Raw genomic sequence first — 20,621 nt, forward strand, 5'->3', positions numbered from 1 at the left:
TATCCCTTATGCTAGGGATTCTTCCCTAGCATATCGTTCACCACATGTCATTGTAAAAATATGTTCTCCCTAATATGAGAGGCATATTGGTCTCTCGTCTATAGATTTACTATCAATGCCTGGAACTTGCCAGGCTCTTCAGATATTTGAATGAAAGTGGGCTTGTATTTTCTTAAAAATTTTAGATCATATACTTGGATCTAATTTCTTTAGGTCAGGAGACAAAGAAGAATTTGGTTTTGGATCTATTGGAATTAAAGAATCTGTGTCTAGTTCCCACACAAATATATGCATTTGAAACGCAAGTAAAATGGTTATCCTTGGGGAAATAAATTTGGAAGTCATTAGTAAGTCCTGGAAGGAGGCCCACTAATTTCCCAATGTTGCTAATCAAATGGTCTGGATTTGATGTGATTAGAAGAATAAAATTATAGGGTATGGAGGACAGGATTCTCACTTCAATTAGATCTTTTCCCCATGGATTTATCCATTTGTTTTTCATCACAGAAATGGCCTCCACCTTTAACCCCCGAGAATGTAAGCTGTATAAACAAGAAGGGCAAAGCTATGGCTTCTTCCTGCGAATTGAGAAGGACACTGATGGCCACCTGGTCCGGGTGGTTGAGAAGGGCAGCCCAGCAGAGAGGGCTGGCCTCCAGGATGGAGACAGAGTTCTTAGGATCAATGGTGTCTTCGTGGACAAGGAAGAGCATATGCAGGTGAATGGGACATTTGTGGTACTTCTTTCAGGATCTATTCAGCCCCCACATCTTTGCTGATTATTATTTTGGAGTTCAATGGAGCTGTCCTGGCTGTAGCTGGCAAGGCAGGACACACACTTTATAGCTGCATTTTCTGCCAGCTAATCAAATCTCTTATACCTAACCAAGAACTGTACAAATTATTCTTAGATTTCAGTAATTTCAGGTCTAAAATGCATTGCATATTGGCGATATGCCAGGAACTATGCTAGACAATTTCATATTCATTTATTTTATTCAATTTCATATTCATTTATTCAATGGGTTATTTATCACAACCCATGAGGTACATATTATCATTTCACAGATGAGAAGTAGAGGCTCAGGTAACTTATGTGTTCATGCAGTGACATATGGCAGTGCCTGACCTTAACCTAATTCCACCTGTCTCCAAGTGGGTGCTGTTTTCACTATTCCATTCTGTCTCCATAGACCTGGGAGGACCTGTTATGCTCTAGGTTAGCATTCACCCCTAGAAAGGACTAGTCCTTGTAAGAATCCTCTGGGCTGGGGTTGGACCACACTCCGGATTCCAATAGTACTAGAGGCCCAGCCTAATCTTCACCTGGCTCTAGGGAGGGCTGGGATGGAGATGGCTAGGGCACTATCTGCTGACTATTTGGGTATCAGGGATAAGCTGTCAGAATCCCCAGGGCCAGATGATGAGCCAGCAATACCCCTCTGGTGGTTAATAGAAGGTTATTGGTTAAAGTTATCTTTTCTTCCTTTTAGGTTGTGGATCTGGTCAGAAAGAGTGGGAATTCAGTGACTTTACTAGTTCTGGATGGAGATTCCTATGAGAAAGCCATGGAAAAAAAGGTGGACTTGAAAGATTTGGGCCAAAGTCAGAAGGAGCCATGTGTGAATGGTAAGAAACTGCCTCCTATGATCAATGGAGGAGCACAGACTTGGACCCAGCCACGGCTCTGCTACCTGGTGAAGGAGGGGAGCAGCTATGGCTTTTCTCTGAAAACCGTCCAAGGTAAGCTTGAGGGCGGGGAATGAACAACCAGCTTTCCAGAAGAAAGATATTATCAATGAATGACTTCTTTGACTGACTTTCCAGTTGCTATGGACATCCAACAGCAGCTGCACTCTCCCTGCCCTTCCCTTACTTTGCACCATCGTGCACTTAAAAAACAAAACATCAGACAGCAGCAGGGTGGGGGCTAGCACTGGGCACTCCTGGCCCCCAGTGTTTGTTAAGCTAACCAGAGGGTTAGGGGGTTGATTCTTCTCTGATATTCTGTTCTAGCTTCCTTAGGGCAAGGGCGGAGGGGAGATTGGGGAATAACAGGACAGAAAAATGAGGTTCTTCTTAATAGCTACTTTTGAGTAAGAATGGTATCTCTTTTCATCTCTCTGAGTGCCCAGGTTGTCACTCATTTATTCAACAAATTCTTGGGCACTTATTGATGTGTCAGACACAGTTATAATTGTTGAGGACATTGCAAAAATCCTTACCTTCCTGTGACATTTAAACAGTACCCTCAGCCATGGCCCAGCCTTACTCTGAGGTGTGTCCCTGACCTCTAGTGAGAGTAACATAGTGATTTGAAAAACCACGACCATCAGGAAGTACTAGAAGTTCTGTTTCTGAAATTGCAGGGGTGCAGGCTGACCTGTGCTCAGTTGACCGTGGTTCTATAATGGTTTCTCTGGGATCGAGGCTGGAACCACAAGAGCTGTGTTAGCCTTGTGGTTCCACCTCTAATGTTGCCCCTCCCATGTACTTTCTGGTACTGGAGAGGCCCTGGTGGTGGATCATAATTTGGTTAGTGATAAAGATCAAACCAATAGTAAATATAATCTAGTTTCCAAGGCTTATTTAGCCTGTAGCAAGAGATGTAAACTGGCTATAACAGGTATTTCTCAAGTTTGTCAATTACTAAACACATAGCGTAGGTGGTCAAGGGAAGCTTGGCATTTCTTAGAAGTCCATTATCAGTAAAATGGTAAAAAAATCATGATTCAGAGTCTATTCTTTTGGTCCTTGGGCTTTTGTATAAGGTGAATGGTTTAGATGAGCTTCATGAAGACAATGTTTTCTTCATGACAGAGATATAACAAGGTAATGTGTTTAAGGAAGCAAAGTTTAAGTTACTGTTATCCCTTACAAATAACTTATCTAGTCATTATAAAGTAGCCCTTTGCCTAGACTGGGTATCTTGAAAAAGTACATTTCATTAAGAAACACTTATATCATAAACCTACTAATCCAGACTGCATGTATGTATGTTTCCCCTCCCTCCTGTGCCTGTTCTCTTTGGCCCACATCAGTGAGATTTATTGACTCCGTTGGTCTCTGACGGTTGGTGACAGTACTAATTAAAGAGGACAAAAATGGAGTGGATGTCTTCTAATTCTTTGAATGCAAAGAAAGGGAGTATGATACAACAATGTGGCATGGGCATGGTTTGGTACTTTCTGGTTCAAGAGGCCAGTGCCACCTGAGATTTCTTCCTTTCATTTAGTTGGGCTCAGAAATTCTATTTAAATCAACAAAGACTAGTTGAGTAATGGCTGTATCAAACCTTTCTAGGAGCTATAATTGTAATTCTAAATCAAAAGCCAAAGCTATTTGAGTTAGCCCTAAAATTGGAAGTTCTAATTTTACATTATTAGAAAAAAAAAAGTTTAGTGTTGTACTTCCTGTGTAATGGAGTTGTAACATTTTTCCACCCCCTGATCTCTTTCAGGTAAAAAGGGAGTGTACATGACTGACATAACACCTCAAGGTGTGGCTATGAAAGCTGGTGTCCTGGCTGATGATCACTTGATTGAAGTGAATGGAGAGAACGTAGAAGATGCCACTCATGAGGAAGTGGTTGAAAAGGTACTTTTCTTGCTTTATCTTTCACTCTGCTCTCATTGGAAGTGACAGGGAGATAAGAGTGGTAGTTTATGATGGGAGAAATAAAATCATGGGAAGTTACACTTTTGTATTAAGAGCAAACAGACTCATTAGCGGCCTAAGCAGAGTTGATATAGGGTTTTAGAAAAGGACTTTGCTAGTTTCATGTTATCTCAAAGATGCGTTCTAAAGAACCATTAAATTTATCTTTTGGATCTTACTGTGCCTGATTGGGAGTGCCCCTGAATTTATAGTAAACTCAATGTTGAACCAATGTTACTAAAATACTTTAAAATAAGCTGGGAGATAACCAATGTGGCAGTGAATACAGAGCTACACATGGGGAGTACTAGAAGGCATTACCCCAAATCTTGTGTCCAAGCACAGTCCCATGACTTCACCTAAGAACTTTTCTGGGTTTTCTGAATTCCAGCTCTCACTTTGGTTCAGTTAGCATCTGTGTGGTTGAGGTCATACTTAACAAGGGGAAAAATAACAACCGTGGAAGCGGAGGTAGACAAATACCAGTGAGGTAGCAGGAAATAGTATAACACCTGAAACTTAGGCCTTATACTCCATATTTTTTGTTGAATCTAGAGACTATGTGCCTCTCTACAGAAACTTTCCTATTTCCCAGAAGTTTTTGGATATTGATGTTGGTTCTCACCTGTGTGTGTTGTTGCAGGTGAGGAAGTCAGGAAGCCGTGTCATGTTCCTGCTGGTGGACAAGGAAACTGACAAGTACCATAGTGAGCAGAATATAAAATTCAAGAGAGAAACAGCCAGTTTGAAATTACTACCCCACCAGCCCCGGGTTGTTAAGATGAAGAAGGGAAGCAATGGCTATGGTTTCTATCTGAGGGCAGGTCCAGAACAAAAAGGTAAGGCATTAAGAGAGCAGAAAACTTGTCATTGTAACCATCCAATTCTTCATCTAAGTATGACTCCAGAGTTCCACTAGGGCCCCAACCCCCAATATAAGGGAGATAGTAAGAAGCTAGAAAGCATAGCTGGGTCAATTTCCATATCACATGGGGCTTGACAATGGGTATGCCCCTAGGTTTCAGTAGCAGAATAAAGCAGAATTTTGGATCTGGGCAGTGGTGTGCTATTAAATTGGCTCTTTGGGGAGGTTGGGGGAGGAAGCCCTAATTTGTAGCATTTGTTGATTTTTGTGGTAGAAATACTCTCACCATGTCTGATTTCAAGCTACCAACATATTACAGAATGCAAAGTTGAGAAGCACTGTGCACAACTGGTACTCATGAGCTGGTGTGAGCAAACTCTAGCACATCTTTAGATCTGCAGCACAGGTGTGGGTTGGGATCTCAGGTGCAAACAGAACCAGGAATCTTTCTGATTCCTTGTAACTCAACATGGTAAGTACAAAGGTCCTCCTAGGGAAGATGAGTGCATGAAAGTGTGTAGGTTCAGGTCATGTAAACTGTTACACACCCAGAAGTTGCTTTTTTATTATATATGTTTACATGAATTCATCATACATTAATTCAGTTCATATTATGTAAAAATATCCATGGGCTTTTGACACTATCAAGTGAATCAGATGAATTCTTCAGTCAAGGAGCCTACTAGTTAGACAATATAAGATACATGCCCATAACTGAAGAAAATGAAGGTTGGAGCAAGCTTTTCTCACTCTACCTCATAGTAGAGGTGGCACTTGAGCTTAGGCTTTGTAATATGAATAGAATTTGGGCAAGTTGATGGAGCAGGGACAAGGAAGGCTGTTCCAGAAAGATAGGAGTTAGATGAACAAAGCAAGGAAACAGGCACAGTTTGATTGATATGTAATGAGAAGCACAAAAAACCCACATTAGGAAGATAGATTGGAGAGAGAAATGAAGGACCTTTAATGCCAGGTTGAGGAGTTTGGACTTGATTCTGTAGCCTATGAGGTGTTAACAGTTTTTTGAACATTGCCAGAGAAAAGAAAAAAAAAATAAGTATACAGTGTCTTGAGGGGCATTACACATCTTAATTATTCCTAATAATTCTACAAGAATTGCTGAAATTTAGGGTGTGGAGGAGATACAATTATATAAGGTCAAATAATGTGGTATAACTGGGGTCAAACTCAGGTCTGTTTAGTTCCAAAGCTGATGCTTATGCTGTTGCACTGGGGAGTCACTTGTTCACATATTGTATCAAGATGAATATGAAGGCAGATCTGTATTGGAGAAGACAAAGATTAGGGGCAGGGAGAGCAACTGGTAAGGTGTGGTAGTGTTAGGGTAGTTAGAGCACCAGGGAGTCTCTCCCATTGGCCAAGGTGGCACAGGGGGAGGTTCTTACACTAAGGGACCGAAAGCTAAGATGAATGGATAGGGCTGAATGTACCAAAAGCTAGAAAGATTAATGGATAGAACCTGAGGGTGCGAGAAGCTAGAAGTACGAATGCATAGGCCCTAGCAGAAAGCTAGAAAGATATTGGACAGAAAAAAAAAAAAAGCCCTCCATTCCCTATCCCTATAAGAACCTAGGCTTGACCAGAAAAGGAGATGGTCTTTGAGATGGGAGTCCACTATTCTCCCAGGTGGCATGGCACCTGAATAAAATTTTTTCCTTTTGCACCAGCACCTGCTTCATGAGTTTGGCTTTCATTACAGCAGGCAGCTGAACCTCTTTTTTTTTTTTTTTTTTTGGTTCAGTTATAGTAGTAGTTTAGGTAGCATTCAAGACAGGAACTAATACAAACTGCATTTAGGGTAGGTGAAGTGGGACTATGGAAGAGATGTGTAAAATATTAAGTTAGCATTGAAGAACTTAGCAGTTTATTAGATATGGGGAGTGGATGCTGAGGAACAATCAGTTGTCAGTGTTAGTGACTGGGGCAATGGTGCTCCCACTAACAGGTGACCAAGAAAGGGAGTTTTGGGAATACATTACATTGGGAGGGATCTATGGGATATCCAGTTGGAGATGCCTAATAGCTAGATAGAAAAGTGAAACTAAAACTTTCTGCACCTTAATGCTTAGCATGCTATTTTGTCAAGATTGAATTTCAGACACTTTTAGTAACATGATTCTTTTCTTTAAGAACCTTTTATTATTAATAGACTGGGTTTGTTTCTGGAGGAATTTCCGAGCAGGGAATGAGACTGAAGAGGGCACTTACGCCTTCTTAGAATGGGCGTCAGTGGGAGGCACAGTAGCTGCGTTCAGTATGCCTATTCCATAGTTTATCAGGGCCTTGGCTCCAGCAGAAATCCTAGTTTTATAGGGGTCTTTCTGATAATTTTTTTTTTTGGGGGGGGCGGTGGTTAGGTCAAATCATCAAAGACATAGATTCCGGAAGTCCAGCAGAGGAGGCTGGCTTGAAGACCAATGACCTGGTACTGGCTGTCAATGGCGAGTCTGTGGAATCCCTCAGTCATGACAGTGTGGTGGAAATGATCAGAAAGGGTGGAGATCAGACTTCACTGTTGGTCGTAGACAAAGAGACGGACAGCATATACAGACTGGTAAGTAATACAAGGTCACATACTCATGCATTAAGGTTAGGTTAATTCATGCATGCCCTCACTTTGGCTAAGTTTCTTTTCTTCTTCCTTTCCTTCCTTCTTTCTTCTTCTTTATGAGCCAGTGCTGTTTGGCTATCTTCTATTTCCACCACCATGGCTACTGCACTCATGAGCCCATTGTGTTAGCACTGGCGTTCACTGTGTCAGCTGATGAGAGTCTGGATGGTTTCAACTGGCTGAACCATTCTTTCTACTTGGTTGTTTAGGTTAACACTGATCTTCGAACTGGAAAGTATATAAGAGAATGCCATGTTATTGGTAAATGAATTTTAAGTTCTTAGATTTGTGATTTTCAAAGAATTTGCAAATATAACTGCATAATTAATCTTCTAATCCAAAATGCTTTAACATTTGTTTTTAATTTTTATTTTTTAAAATATATTTTATTGATTATGCTATTACAGTTGTCCTATTTCCCCCCCTTTATTCCCCTCCACTCTGCACCCTCCCTCCCACCTGCATTCCCCTTACTTAGTTCATGTCCAGGGTCATTCATACAATTTCTTTGGCTTCTACATTTCCTCTAGTATTAACCTCCCCCTATCTATTTTGTACCTACTATTTACTTATCCCCTGTACCTTTTCCCCTACCCTCCCCCCCACCCCTTCCCACTGATAACCCTCCAAGTGATCTCCATTTCTGTGATTCTGTTCCTGTTCTAGTTGTTTGCTTAGTTTGTTTTTGCTTTTTTAGGTTCAGTTGTTGATAGTTGTGAGTTTGTTGTCATTTTATTGTTCATAGTTTTTGATCTTCTTTTCCTTTGATAAGTCCCTTTAAGCCCTGGCTGGTGTAGCTCAGTGGATTGAGCATGGGCTGTGAACCAAAGGGTTGTTGGTTCAACTCCCAGTCGGGGCACATGCCTAGGTTGTGGGCCAGGTTCCCAGTAGGGGCCATGTGAGAGGCAACCACACATTGATGTTTCTGTCTCCCTCCCGTCCCTTCTCTCTAAAAATAAATAAATAAAATCTTTGAAAAAAAGTTAAAAAAGAAGTCCCTTTAACATTTCATATAATAAGGGCTTGGTGATGATGAACTCCTTTAACTTGACCTTATCTGGAAAGCACTTTATCTGCCCTTCCATTCTAAATGATAGCTTTGCTGGAGTGACTAATCTTGGATGTAGGTCCTTGCCTTTCATGACTTCAAACACTTCTTTCCAGCCCCTTCTTGCCTGCAAAGTTTCTTTTGAGAAGTCAGCTGATAGCCTAATGGGCACTCCTTTGTAGGTAACTCTCTCCTTTCCTCTTGCTTCTTTTAGGATTTTCTCTTTATATTTAATCTTGGGTAACTTAATTCTGATATGTCTTGGTGTACTTCTTTGGGACTCTCTGAGCTTCTTGGACTTCTTGGAAGTCTTATTTTCTTTGCCAGATTAAGGAAGTTCTCCTTCATTATGTTTTCAAATAAGTTTTCAGTTTCTTGCTGTTCTTCTCCTTCTGGAACCCCTGCGATTTGGATGTTGGAACGTTTAAAGTTGTCCTGGAGGTTCCTAGCCTTTCCTCACTTTTCTGAGTTCTTGTTTGTTCATTCTGTTCTGGTTGATTGTTTATTTCTTCCTTCTGGTCCATACCGATGACTTGAGTCCTGGTTTCCTTCCCGTCACTGTTGGTTCCCTGTGCATTTTCCTTTAATTCACTTTTCATAGCCTTTTCCCCTCTATTTTGCAACCATATCCAACCATTTCTGTGAGCATCCTGATTACCAGTGTTTTGAACTGTGCATCTGATAGGTTAGCTATCTCTTCATCATGTATTTGTATTTTTTTCTGGAGCTTTGATCTGTTCTTTCATTTGAGCCATATATATATATTTTTTTGTCTCTGTGTGCCTGTTACACAGTAAGGGGCGGGGCCTTAGGTATTCACCAGGGTGGGGCAACCCACTTCACTGTGTTGTGGTGCTATATGTGGTGGAGGGGTTGAAAAAGGCACAATGCCACTTGCTAGGCTCTCTGCCAGCTTTCAGTGACTTCCTCTGCTACCCACAAGTAAATTGGACCCTTCTGGTGCTCATTCCCGAGTGGGTGATTTTGTGTACATTCTAGGACGCTGTGGCTCTGTCCAACGAACTCTGCTGTGAGGCTGGGAATTTCTCCTGCTGTGGCAACCGCCACAGGTTTTTTCAGTCAAGAGGCTTTGAGGCTTTATTTCCCTGAGCTGGAACCGTGGATTGTGCAGACTGTCTCACTTCCCAGTTGTTCCTCCCAGTTTATCCACATGCTCATGTGGGACCTCCCTGTCCACAAGTTGCCACCTTACCTGGTCTGCAAGCCGCAGTCTTGCCCACCCAGGTCCTCTAGCCACTGTCTTGCTGCGAGTCCTCTCTGCCCCTCCTACCAGTCTGGATGTTTCTTCTTTTATTCCTTGATTGTCAGACTTCCATACAGTTCAATTTTCTGGCAGTTTTTTTTTTTAATTTGTTGTCCTTTTGGTTGTGCTAGGAGGCACAGTGGATCTACCTATCCCTCCATCTTGGATGGAGCACATAACTAATCTTGAAGATCTGAGAAAAATCTATGAACAGTAGCCTGGAAATAGGCAGATGTAGCCCTAACTTTCCAAAATAGGAAGCAATCGAATTTTAAATGATAGATCAGTAAGTTTCATCCTTCCATGAAAAACCTAGATGGGATTATTAAACTGCTTGTAATAATTTGAAAGGCTACTACATGCAAGAAGTAAACTTATTTTTGAGGTGTTCCATGGGGTATATATAGCTTGAGCAGACAGAGAAGCTATAGTGAGCTAGCTTTTGGCTTAGGAGAAATGAAACTGTTAGGAACAGGATAAACCATTTCTGCATAGCAGTGAGCTCCCAATTGGTAGGAAAGGTCAAGAAATCAGAAGGTCACTGCTCTGGTTGTTGTAAAGGGGATTCTGGCATTGAGTCCTTTCCAACTTCTAATCTTATGACAGAATAATTTCACTACAATTTTAATGTTTTGGTTAAAAAGAGAATTTTGATCTATAAAGGTGTCTGTCTGCATATTCTTCCTCCCTCTTCCCCCCAAAGTTGCATAGGTGGGCTGGATGTTTGAGATATAGCAGTGAATAAAACACCTAAACCTGTTTTTGGAACATGCTAGACACCCAAATATTTGAATGAAGAATGAATAAAAACTCATTAAGTGTTTTATGTTATTGTACTTTGCTTCAGGATTAGCTACCACCGTCAGATAGTCAATTTGCTTGTTTGGATAGTGATGTTAGAGGTATTTTTATATGTAATGTTACTGATAATTTTCTACACTTTAAAGAGAGAAAGAAATGTGGAAAATTTGCAAGTGTATTACTGAAAGGTCCGGAGTTAGTTGAATTGGCTAACTAGGAGGTTCTGTGCTGCTGCTAGTCTCGTTTAGAGAGGAGGATGTGGTCTTGTGGTTAGTAAGACAGATAATAACCAGAGGACACCAAATCTAATTTTATCCTGCTGAACAGGATGACTTGGGGTAGAGCACACATTATATATTCACTTTCAATTGCTTAGTTTTTTTTTTTACCACTGCCTCACAAATGTCTTGGGCACTTGCGGGCAGCAATTTAACTACTAATCTAGGATCTCACCATACCCGAATCTACCCTTTTAATTTTCTCAACTAAAATATAGTCAGCTAAGCTCCAATTTCTATAAAAAAAAAACAAAACAGTCATATGTTTCCAGTTCAATGTGTCTTTTTATTTAAGACTATCACTGCCTTCTTCTCATGGATGGTCTGGGAGTTGGGATGGATTAGAAGCATTTAAGATAGGAGTTTGGCTAATGGTTTTAACAATAAATAGTAAGACAGAGTATAACACAAACAACACATCACAGTGCTGGAGGGGTAGTGGGGCAAGCAAATATCAAAGGATTGGAATTAACTTTTTAATACCACATGACTATATGATTGCTGCCACCACCCCTTCAATTATTATGCGCACTTTGGATTGTGATGGAAATAATGTCTTGTGTTATATTTTCTCTAAGTGTTCAAGGAGCTCTGAAGATCATCTTACCAAAGGGGAAGGGCCAGATAAACCTACTTTGCATGAGATAGTGGACAAGTCACTCAATGTGTATAAACTGCTGCCGGGGAGACTGCCTATCATTGTTCAGTGGCTTCCTTACCATCACCAAGTCAGAAGAAACTGGCCATTCTGTTAGACTTATTTTTGGATCCTTGTACAACATTTGTGCTTTTATTTTATGTATATGTGCATTTGTTTACATGTTTATATGTATTACTCCATAACCAAGCTCAATCTTCCTTTATACCTTTCCTAGTTGGGTTAATAGAGAAATTTTACAGCCCACAATCAGATGTATCAGGAAGAGGAGTGGAACATGTATGACACCTTGTAAATGAAACCAGCATATTTAATAGTGTACTCATATTTACAATTAATGTTTTCCCCCTTTATTTTCAAAAGGCTCATCTTTCTCCATTTCTCTACTATCAAAGTCAAGAACTGCCGAATGGTTCTGTCAAGAAGGCTCCAGTTGCTACTTCTGCTCCTCCAGAGATCTCAAGTCCAGATACTCCAGAGGAAGTAGATCATAAGCCTAAACTGTGCAGGCTGGTTAGAGGTGAAAATGGCTATGGCTTCCACTTAAATGCAATTCGGGGTCAGCCAGGCCCATTCATCAAAGAGGTATGGTAATCTGGTTCCAGCAGCCCAATAAACACAGCCACAATTAGAAGGGCCTGTTTCACTCACTGATGGCTTAGTAAAAAGGTTACATTGAAGACCTACATCAAGTGTCTCACTTGGATTCAAATAATTGCTGTCATGGTCCTAGACCCTTTAAAATAGCTAGTAGCACATCCTGAGCTCACATCTTTTTTTCCTAAATACCTGTTCCCCTCAATTGTCTCTTTAGATACTTTCAAATCAAATAGAGTTGACATGACTATAGTTGACAGTCACTATCACCATTGACTGGGAATGATACCTGTTTGCTTCTGTGCATTTGGCACAATGCCCTATGCTCTAGTGACTGACAGTGAGAAGGCTATCTCTACAGCTCTCTGAAGTTGGGAATGAAGGGACCTATGACATCTATGCCTTCAACCCAGAAGACATACTATATAATATTCAACCACTGTAACCCCACATATTTCAGTATGGAAGTTGTAGCTTTCACAAGCAGAAAGCATTAGATCACTTTCCCTAACTTCTGTACCTAAAGGAGAAATAATAAAAGTTACGAAATTCTCAAACTCCTCATCTCTCCTTCGAAGGGAAGCTAGTCTAACATTACTTTATCTGTGTTTGGAAGTGATAACTCAAAACCTCTGTTCACAGGTACAGAAAGGCAGCCCTGCCAACCTGGCTGGGCTAGAGGATGAAGATATCATCATTGAAGTGAATGGAGTAAATGTGGTGGATGAACTCTATGAGAAGGTGGTGGACAGAATCCAGAGCAGTGGGAAGAATGTCACACTCTTAGTCTGTGGAAAGAAGGCTTATGATTATTTCCAGGCTAAGAAAATCCCTATTGTTTCCTCCATGGCTGATTCACTGGATGTACCCTTTGATGCCAAAGAAGGAACATTGGGGGAGTCAGATCACAACTCATGCATGGCGAAAGAACGAGTGAGTGGTAACATATTTTTTTTTCAGTGATCAAACATACCAGAATATGGAAAACCCTTAATAAGTGCACCTCAAGTCCATGTTTACCATAGATTTCCTAAAATACTAGAAAATTACAATGTAAAGGTAACTGGCACATCAAGTTATTGTAGAGGATAGGATGTAGTATAAAAACAACAAATTTCTTCTTTTTCATAGCATAGAATTGACGGTAACTAGAATTGATAAACCAAGGACTAAGTATCAAAATTATAATAGGAGTGGAACTTCAATCAGACTATTCATGTACAAACTCTGGGTCTGCTGTGGGCAAATGGATTTATTCTCTGTGTGCCTTGGTTTCCTTACTATAAAACAAGGAAAATTTGTAGGGCTGTTATCAGGGTTATATTAACTAAGACTATTAAAGTGGTTTAAACAGTGCCTTGTGCATGGTAAGCACACAAATGAATGGTGGAGGTTAGAGACAGTATTGTTTTTAAAATAATTGATAGGTATTCAAGTTTTATTACTAGGGACAAATAAATATTATTCTCTATATATTTAGATTAGATAAATTCCTTGGTAAATCTGTTTTTATTTTTGTCCAATTTCTTTTCATAGATCAACTTGAGTTCCAAGAGTGAACAGACCTATCCAAGTTCATAAAGGAAACATAGAGCAAAGCCAAGACTCTAAAAGTTTTAGATTATTTTTCTTTCATATATTAATGCTTCTAATTGTTAATATAAAAATACCAATTTTAAATGAATACCCACTGTGATAGTCCATTTAGGCTGCTATAATAAAATACCATATACTGGGTGGCTTATAAACAACAAACATTTCTCACAGTTCTGGAGGCTGGGAAGTCCAAAATCAAGGTACTGGCAGACCTGGTGTCTGGTGAAGGCCCTCTTCTGGGTGGCAGTCTGTGGACTTCTTGCTCTGTCCTCACGTTGTGGAAGGAACAAGGGGTTTCTGGGCGCCTTCTTTTAGAGCACTGATCTCAGCTCCGCCCTCATGACTTGATCACCTCCCAAAGGCCCCACCTCCTATTACTATCACCTTGGGGATTAGGATTCCACCATATGAATTTTGGGGAGTATAAATATTCAGACCAAAGCACACACAATAGCCATTGACCATACTGTCAATTTCTTAACAAAGAAAGTATTCTCATTGTCTTTTAACAATTCTATAATGTCTCTATAGGGAGTCAATTATAGTACTATGTTAGTTTTATAGAAAGGGAATATATAGAGAGAGGCTTTAAGAAATGTTAGTTTCAAATAGCAAGCTGAACACAAAACCATGTGTATAGAATTCAGGTCACTTGTATTCTAGTAAGTGACTCTACTCCCTGACTTAAGTCATGCAACTCTAGAATAAATCATCCATGTCTTGATATTCACACTCTACCACTTATAGACCCTTTGTTTTCTTTTTCACAGGCCCACAGCACAGCCTCTCATTCTTCTTCCAACTCTGAAGATACAGAGATGTGATGAGAACAAATAATGGCTTTGCAGATAGTTGTTTCTGAGTATTTAACAGGAATCCTTTTCCAAGGAATGAGCTGCCACCCATTGCTGTCTCTGTTAAAGAACTCCTCTGGAAACCACTTCATCATGTGTAATTGTTTTCTGTTATCATTTGTCTCAGGGGTAGCTAGTGCAGATGGCTTATTTATAGGCAACTTAGGAAAAGTTAAGGCGGGGGCCAGATTCTGTTCATGTAATCTCTTTCAAGCTTCAACTTAACTATACAGGGTCTGGCACAAATAATGCCTCTTTTTTATTACACAATCATAAGCATGTAATTCTGTAACATAACAATATCACACTCAAGCATACCATATGACATTTTAGGTGAGATTTCTGAATTAAAACTATAAATTACGCTACCAACCACACTGAAGCAGGTATTACTTCTGCTGGACCCTGTATTTCTCTGTACGATGAGATCTCTTCCTTCTATTTGGGGCTCCTTGAGCACCAAAGATGATTTATAAATCTACATATGAGAGCTGTTAATTAAATTATCTGAGCATATAAACCTATTAAAATTATGCTTTTTAAAGAATGCTGTGTTTACCAAAATAAATGCCATTAAAAGGCCTTTTGAGTGTGCTTGAACCTTCCCTTTAGCTGATTTAATCTTAATAGTGCTTTTGCTTTTGGTAAACTTTTTATGCTTTACCCTTCATTTTGCCTCTAGAAACCCAAAATAAAACAAAATTCGGAATAAGACCTTACTAATAAAATAGAGACTTTCTGGTAGTAAAATTCGGCATTTTCTTAAATTGCATTTCTGAGTGTCCTACAAATTTTTCAGTATCTTCCTTTTACAGATGAAAAAAACTGAGTTTAACACAGGAAAGTTACTTAATCCAGTTTGCAGTTATTCACTGTTCTACCCACAGCATGAGGAGCAGATGTAAAAAAAATACACATCATTACTAAATTGAATGAATGTAGAATAATTCACTCTTAAATAATACTAAGTTCAAAGGAAATAAAGAAAGATGGCATACTTGAAATCTGTCTTGGTAGAATCTATTTCAATTGCACCCTATCCAGTTCCCAGAAAAGAAGAGATAACCTCTTGGTTATTTTAATGGGGCAAAGGTTGGGGAAGGAGGAGTGGTATGCTAACTCATGTTAGACCATAGAAGCAAAATACCAAGGTATTTTTTTAAGAGAGAGGGGAAGGGAGGGAGGAAGGAGGGATAAAGAGATTGAGAGAGACAGAGGGAGAGAGAAATTATTTGCTTCTTACACGCCTGCAACCCAGGCAGGTGCCCTGACCAGGAATTGAACCGGTTGCATTTTGGTTCACAAGCCGGCACTCAATCCATTGAGCAACATCAGCGAGGGTGAACCAAGCTATTTTTGATAAAGAAGCTAAGGCCAAAGAGTTGCAATCTCTGATTTTAATGACAGTCAATCTCAAGGGAAAGCCAAAACCTTTCTCCATGTGAATCTCGACTTAAACAGAAATCCCACATATTTGGCCCAGCTACTGTAGACTTCTCTTACCTCATAGTTCGAGTGTATTTCCCCACCCCCCGTTTCTTGACTCTTCTCCACTCCTACTTCCCAATGTTGCACCAGTCTCAAGCCAACACAGGAACCTCTCGGCTGAGTATTAGATTCAGCTACCTCTCTCATGCTCTAGAGGATGCTACTCATGATCACACTACCATCTGAGGTAGAAGGCATAAGCTTGAGGTAGAATATGCTACAATAGCATTTTGTTTGTTTAAAAAATATTAGGCCCAGGTCCATTCCATTTCTTCTCTTCTTATGTCCAAATTCTGACACCACTGGCCTGTTAGCAGTCTGTAATATGAATGAGTTCAAGGTGTCATATGCTTCTCTGGTGCCTGTTTGTGAGCCAGATAAAGGAACAGTATGCTGGAGAGAGCACTGACTAGGAAGATCACATCGAACCAACGGTGGTAGAAGTTGAACTGCAGTTCTCCAAGGACTTCAGTGATTATGGTGCGGTATTGTAGGGGCATGCTCATTCGGATCAGCAGCACAGATGAGACGAAGTACATGCCCTGTAAGTCAAACGCATTAATCCAGATGTCACTTTGAATGTAGTGAGGGACAGGTCAAAGGGCATGGTTAAAATATTTAAAAGTATAAAACACTTCTGGTATTTCACAGCTGTAAAAATAAAGCTGGTTTTTAAAACTTACCATTATCTGTGCTAATAGCAGGACAATGACATTGGAGGACTTACTGCTAGAGATGGCATAAAAGAACTGTCAATAAAGGGAAAAGAGATAAATTTATGCAGCACTGCTATATCCTGTGTCAAGAAAAAAAAACCCATTAAGTAGCATGATTAACACTTATTTAAAAGTGTCTCTTCCATGCCACAATCCTGTACACAACAATTTATATGATTAAGGCTATAAAGAAGAGACTTTAAAAAATGATCTAGTTATAGTTTTCCTGTGGGGTAGTTGGTTTTAATTATTACATTGTAACATAAAAGGATTACTATCTAACAAACTTTTTAGAAACTATGTGATACACCCGACTTTAACATCACTATAAAACATTTGAAGAGTTTACTCTAGGTCCCTGAAATTGTTACTAGGCTCCTGAGCTCTTTCCAAAATTGCGCTAGATGCCTGGAGACTCTCTTTCCTCCATTTCCTCAACATCTTCCCTCCTTTCATTTAAAGAACTCTTGGATCTGAAATCCCTCCCTCTTTTACCAGAGAGTATTTACCCTCCAGGAAGCCTTCGTATGTTGAGCAGAAAGCAATTGGACATTCTTCTTTTCCTACTTCCAGATCCTCCTTATAAGTTACTCCCACAGTTATTCTTCCCACCTCAAATACTTCTCTCATTCATTCATTTCAAATATCCTCTGAATACCTACCATGTACCAGGTGCTATTATAGATGCCGCTGACATCAGTGAACAAAAAAGACTGTGGTCTCATTCTATGACCTTTGGTAAATGTAGTTATCTGATTATATAATGTAAGTACATCATCATCAATTTATGTATTAGTTTATCTTTTTTTAAATCCTCACCTGAGGATATTTTTATTAATTGCTTTTTTTTTTTTTCCAGAGATAGAGACAGAGAGGGAGGGGAAGAGAGACAGAAACATTGATGTGACAGAGAAACATTGATTGGTTGTCTCCTGTAGGGTCCCCAGCTGGGGATCAAACCCACAACCTAGGCATGTGTCCTGACCAGGAATGGAACATGTAACCTTTTGGTGCACAGGACAATGCTCCAACCACTGAGCCATACTGGCCAGGGCTGTATTAGTTTAACTTTTTAAAAATTCTGTTCTATGTCTTTTAAATATGTGTAACTGTTGTTTATGATCTCAGAAGACAGAAATCTTAAATGGGTAAAATTATCTCACAATGCCATATATAATTAAACAAATAACTACTTTATAACTCTGTGATACAACATACCTTGGTAAGAGTGATTAGTAATCCTCTGATAGATGTTACAATGATTATTCCAACCAGAATAAAGGAAATATGTTGGGACCAGAACTTCACCTGCCACCATAACGGAAAGAATAAATATCTGTTAAATCTCTGTTCAGAAAGATGTGAAGGTTAAGAAGATGCATTCTGATTGCTTATGTGACTGTGAAAGGAAACTTCATTAGGTCCTATCTGATTTAAAAAAAACATCTAGGCAAGAAAGCAAGTAGCAACTAAAACACCTATAGGAAGACTGCAGTAGATATCTTCATTAGCAGACATAATGAAGACTTAAGGACAGAAGAAAGCAAGTGCAGTGAAGTGATTAAAATAACACAAATCAGAAGAAACACAAATCTAATGATATAGCATCAATGTGATAAATGGAAAGCACAAATTAAAAGGAAACTAAATAATAGCTTGACTATTTTTGTTATCTGTGACAATTCTCTGATCACCCAAAACTTTTAAGGAATTTTTCATTTTTAATAAAGAATATACAGACATTCTTAGCCATGGTCATTTGAAAACATGATGATATCTTTTTCTCCTCTTTTATTGCTTCATAATGAGAGGCAGCTTTGGGATTCTGTGCTTGATTCAGGTCTGAAAAGTATCTGAGGGACAGCTACTATCACTACCATCTAAAAGATCTTATTCAGAATTATGAACTATGGAGTATATAGATGAATTATAGATGGAATATAAATACATATACAGCAACTAAATATAAATATATAAACAGCAACTGATAAGGAAGAGCATTTCTAAAAATTGAGCCCAGTAAAAAACTTAAAGAGGAAAATATATATGCATATATGTAGTACTAGTGAAGCATACATTACAGTATATAGTACTTGAAAAGATATCATGTTCCTTCACATGAAAAAGGGTACACTATTGATATACCATTAAAAATGTATGCTTTGAGCTATTTCTTAAGGACTGGAGCTCAATTTGCTCTGGTTCATTTTCATTTTATCTGGCTACTAGGAGTATGTTCAACTGAGATGAATAGATGGGGGTAGCATGCTGTCTGTGGCTAGGATCACAGCACAGGTAAAAGGCCCTCACAGGGACAAGGAACATGACATTGGTCTTACTATCAGCCAGGATCACTGGCCATCTGTATATCTGAAAAATATACTATTCTACAAATAAAGATGTTAAATTTAAATTGGGACAAGGGTGTGTTTAATGACACACAGCGGTATTATAAAACAGGTAGAAATATGACAAAAATTTGTGCATAGGTTACAGTTATGTTTAGCTCAAAGTTCATATTAATTAATAGATTATTTTTATAGTAGAAATTTATAGTAGAAATTATTTTTTATAGTATAATACAGAACACTAATTAGTAGTTAATATTCAACCAGAGGAATCAAAGGTAGGTTATGTGTTTGAAGATCTCATTAAGTATCACAGAGAGACGTATCCAAGTGTTTGGTGGTGAGTGGTAGCTGGCCACAGAGAAGTGGAGGAGGAACTATGGAAATGATCAGCATACATGACAATAGTAAGTGCCAGTAATTAAGTTTTATGCCCATTACACATCTGCCATACAAATGTCAAAATATACAGAGCAAAGTGGGAAGAACAAAAACAGAATCAAGTCCCTATAGTAAGGAATTAGAATATTAATAATGGTAATTTACACCAGATAGAATAGAAAAAAACAGAAGAAACCGGGATCTTGATACAACTCTTACATCAAACTGAATCCCCAGATAATTCACAGTGATCTCAATGCCTCTTGTGACAGGATCAGTTTTCCCAACTCGATCAAAAACAATATTAATGGTTGCCTGAAGAGACATAGAACTTTATATTAGAGCATTTTAATAATCACCCACTATTTCAAAAAGGTGATTCAGAATAATGAATTAATCACCACAACAAATCTTAATGCTGGATGTTCCTAAAAATGCAATTCTACTCTCAATCTAAATCATATATAAGAAATCTATTTTGACTATTCACATATAGGCAAATAAAGTTTCTATCTACTCTAGCTTTCTTTTCTGTAAAGAGTAAAGGAGAATAGGCTATGGCATATACACCTTAATTTATCAGGAGCCAGAAATGTAACATTCTGGTAGATGAAGTCAGGGTAACAGAATAAAGGAATTCTAGGGTTATTCCCTGTGGTTATTTTCTGAATGCTCTAAAAGCAATCACTGAAATATTAAAAAGCCAAAAAAGAAGATCAAATGGAATTATGAAAAATACCCAATTAATCCAAAAGAAGGCAGAAAAAAAAGAAAAAGGGGGAAAAACAGTTGAAACATATAAAAACATATAGTTTATGGTTGTTTTAAAGCCAACTATATCAATAATCACATTAAATGTAGAGTTCTGGCCAAGATGGAGGCGTAGGTAGAAACCCTTCACTTTCTCACCCAACCAAAAGGAGGATAACAACTGATCTAAAATCAATAAACTAGAAGTACCAGGAAATCAAACTGCATGGAACTCCAACAACCAAGGAATTAAAGAAAAAATCAATCAGAACAACCAGACTGGTAAGGCGGCAGACCAAACGGGCTGGCCAGATGAGAAAAACCGTGGCAGAGGACCTTGAGGGCAGGGCTGGCTCCGGTGTGGCCATGGGCTGTGGGGGCTGCGCAGGCAGGGATGACTTAAGGGGAAACCGAGACTCAGAAATGACAGTGGCCAACAGCGGTTGCAGCAGTGGGAGAAACTCCCAGTCTCACATGTGAGTCTGTTGGAAAGTGCGCTCTGCAAAGGCAAGCTGCATTCTTCCCTCTTTGGCTCCTCTCCCACAGGCAGTGCTGCAGCACAGCAAAGAGGGTTGCTTTGCCCGGGTGAATTCCTTAGGCCTCGCCCCCTTTCAATTTCTCAGGTGCACCAAGACAAAGAAATATGGCCCAAATAAAAGAACACAGCAAAACCTCAGAAAGAGAACTA

The 20,621-nt window shown here is 39.3% G+C and overlaps 2 protein-coding genes across 4 annotated transcripts in view; one reads left to right on the top strand and one right to left on the bottom strand.

Annotated features, from left to right (window-relative positions):
- PDZK1 (PDZ domain containing 1) overlaps positions 1 to 14,823 on the top strand; it is a 36,400-nt gene extending 21,577 nt beyond the window's left edge. For both annotated transcript variants that reach the window (XM_024571176.4, XM_045181667.3), the window contains exons 2-9: positions 508 to 719; positions 1,494 to 1,743; positions 3,461 to 3,597; positions 4,301 to 4,496; positions 6,901 to 7,097; positions 11,567 to 11,788; positions 12,443 to 12,733; positions 14,167 to 14,823. In XM_024571176.4, the coding sequence (XP_024426944.1) occupies positions 510 to 719; positions 1,494 to 1,743; positions 3,461 to 3,597; positions 4,301 to 4,496; positions 6,901 to 7,097; positions 11,567 to 11,788; positions 12,443 to 12,733; positions 14,167 to 14,220 (1,557 nt within the window). In that variant the 5' untranslated portion in view covers positions 508 to 509 and the 3' untranslated portion in view covers positions 14,221 to 14,823. The remainder of the gene's footprint in view (positions 1 to 507; positions 720 to 1,493; positions 1,744 to 3,460; positions 3,598 to 4,300; positions 4,497 to 6,900; positions 7,098 to 11,566; positions 11,789 to 12,442; positions 12,734 to 14,166) is intronic.
- Positions 14,824 to 15,631: 808 nt separating this feature from the next.
- The window catches only part of GPR89A (G protein-coupled receptor 89A), a 53,042-nt gene continuing 48,052 nt past the window's right edge, over positions 15,632 to 20,621 (bottom strand). Inside the window, exons 11-14 of one of the 2 annotated variants that reach the window (XM_024574572.3) lie at positions 19,403 to 19,498; positions 17,673 to 17,762; positions 16,422 to 16,487; positions 15,632 to 16,280 (exon numbers count right to left, since the gene is read on the bottom strand). In XM_024574572.3, coding sequence (XP_024430340.1) covers positions 16,074 to 16,280; positions 16,422 to 16,487; positions 17,673 to 17,762; positions 19,403 to 19,498 — 459 coding nt within the window. In that variant the 3' untranslated portion in view covers positions 15,632 to 16,073. The remainder of the gene's footprint in view (positions 16,281 to 16,421; positions 16,488 to 17,672; positions 17,763 to 19,402; positions 19,499 to 20,621) is intronic. The other variant, XM_024574578.3, reaches the window with a different exon arrangement.

This window comes from Desmodus rotundus, chromosome 12 (genome assembly GCF_022682495.2).
Source record: "Desmodus rotundus isolate HL8 chromosome 12, HLdesRot8A.1, whole genome shotgun sequence".
Lineage (NCBI taxonomy): Eukaryota > Metazoa > Chordata > Mammalia > Chiroptera > Phyllostomidae > Desmodus > Desmodus rotundus.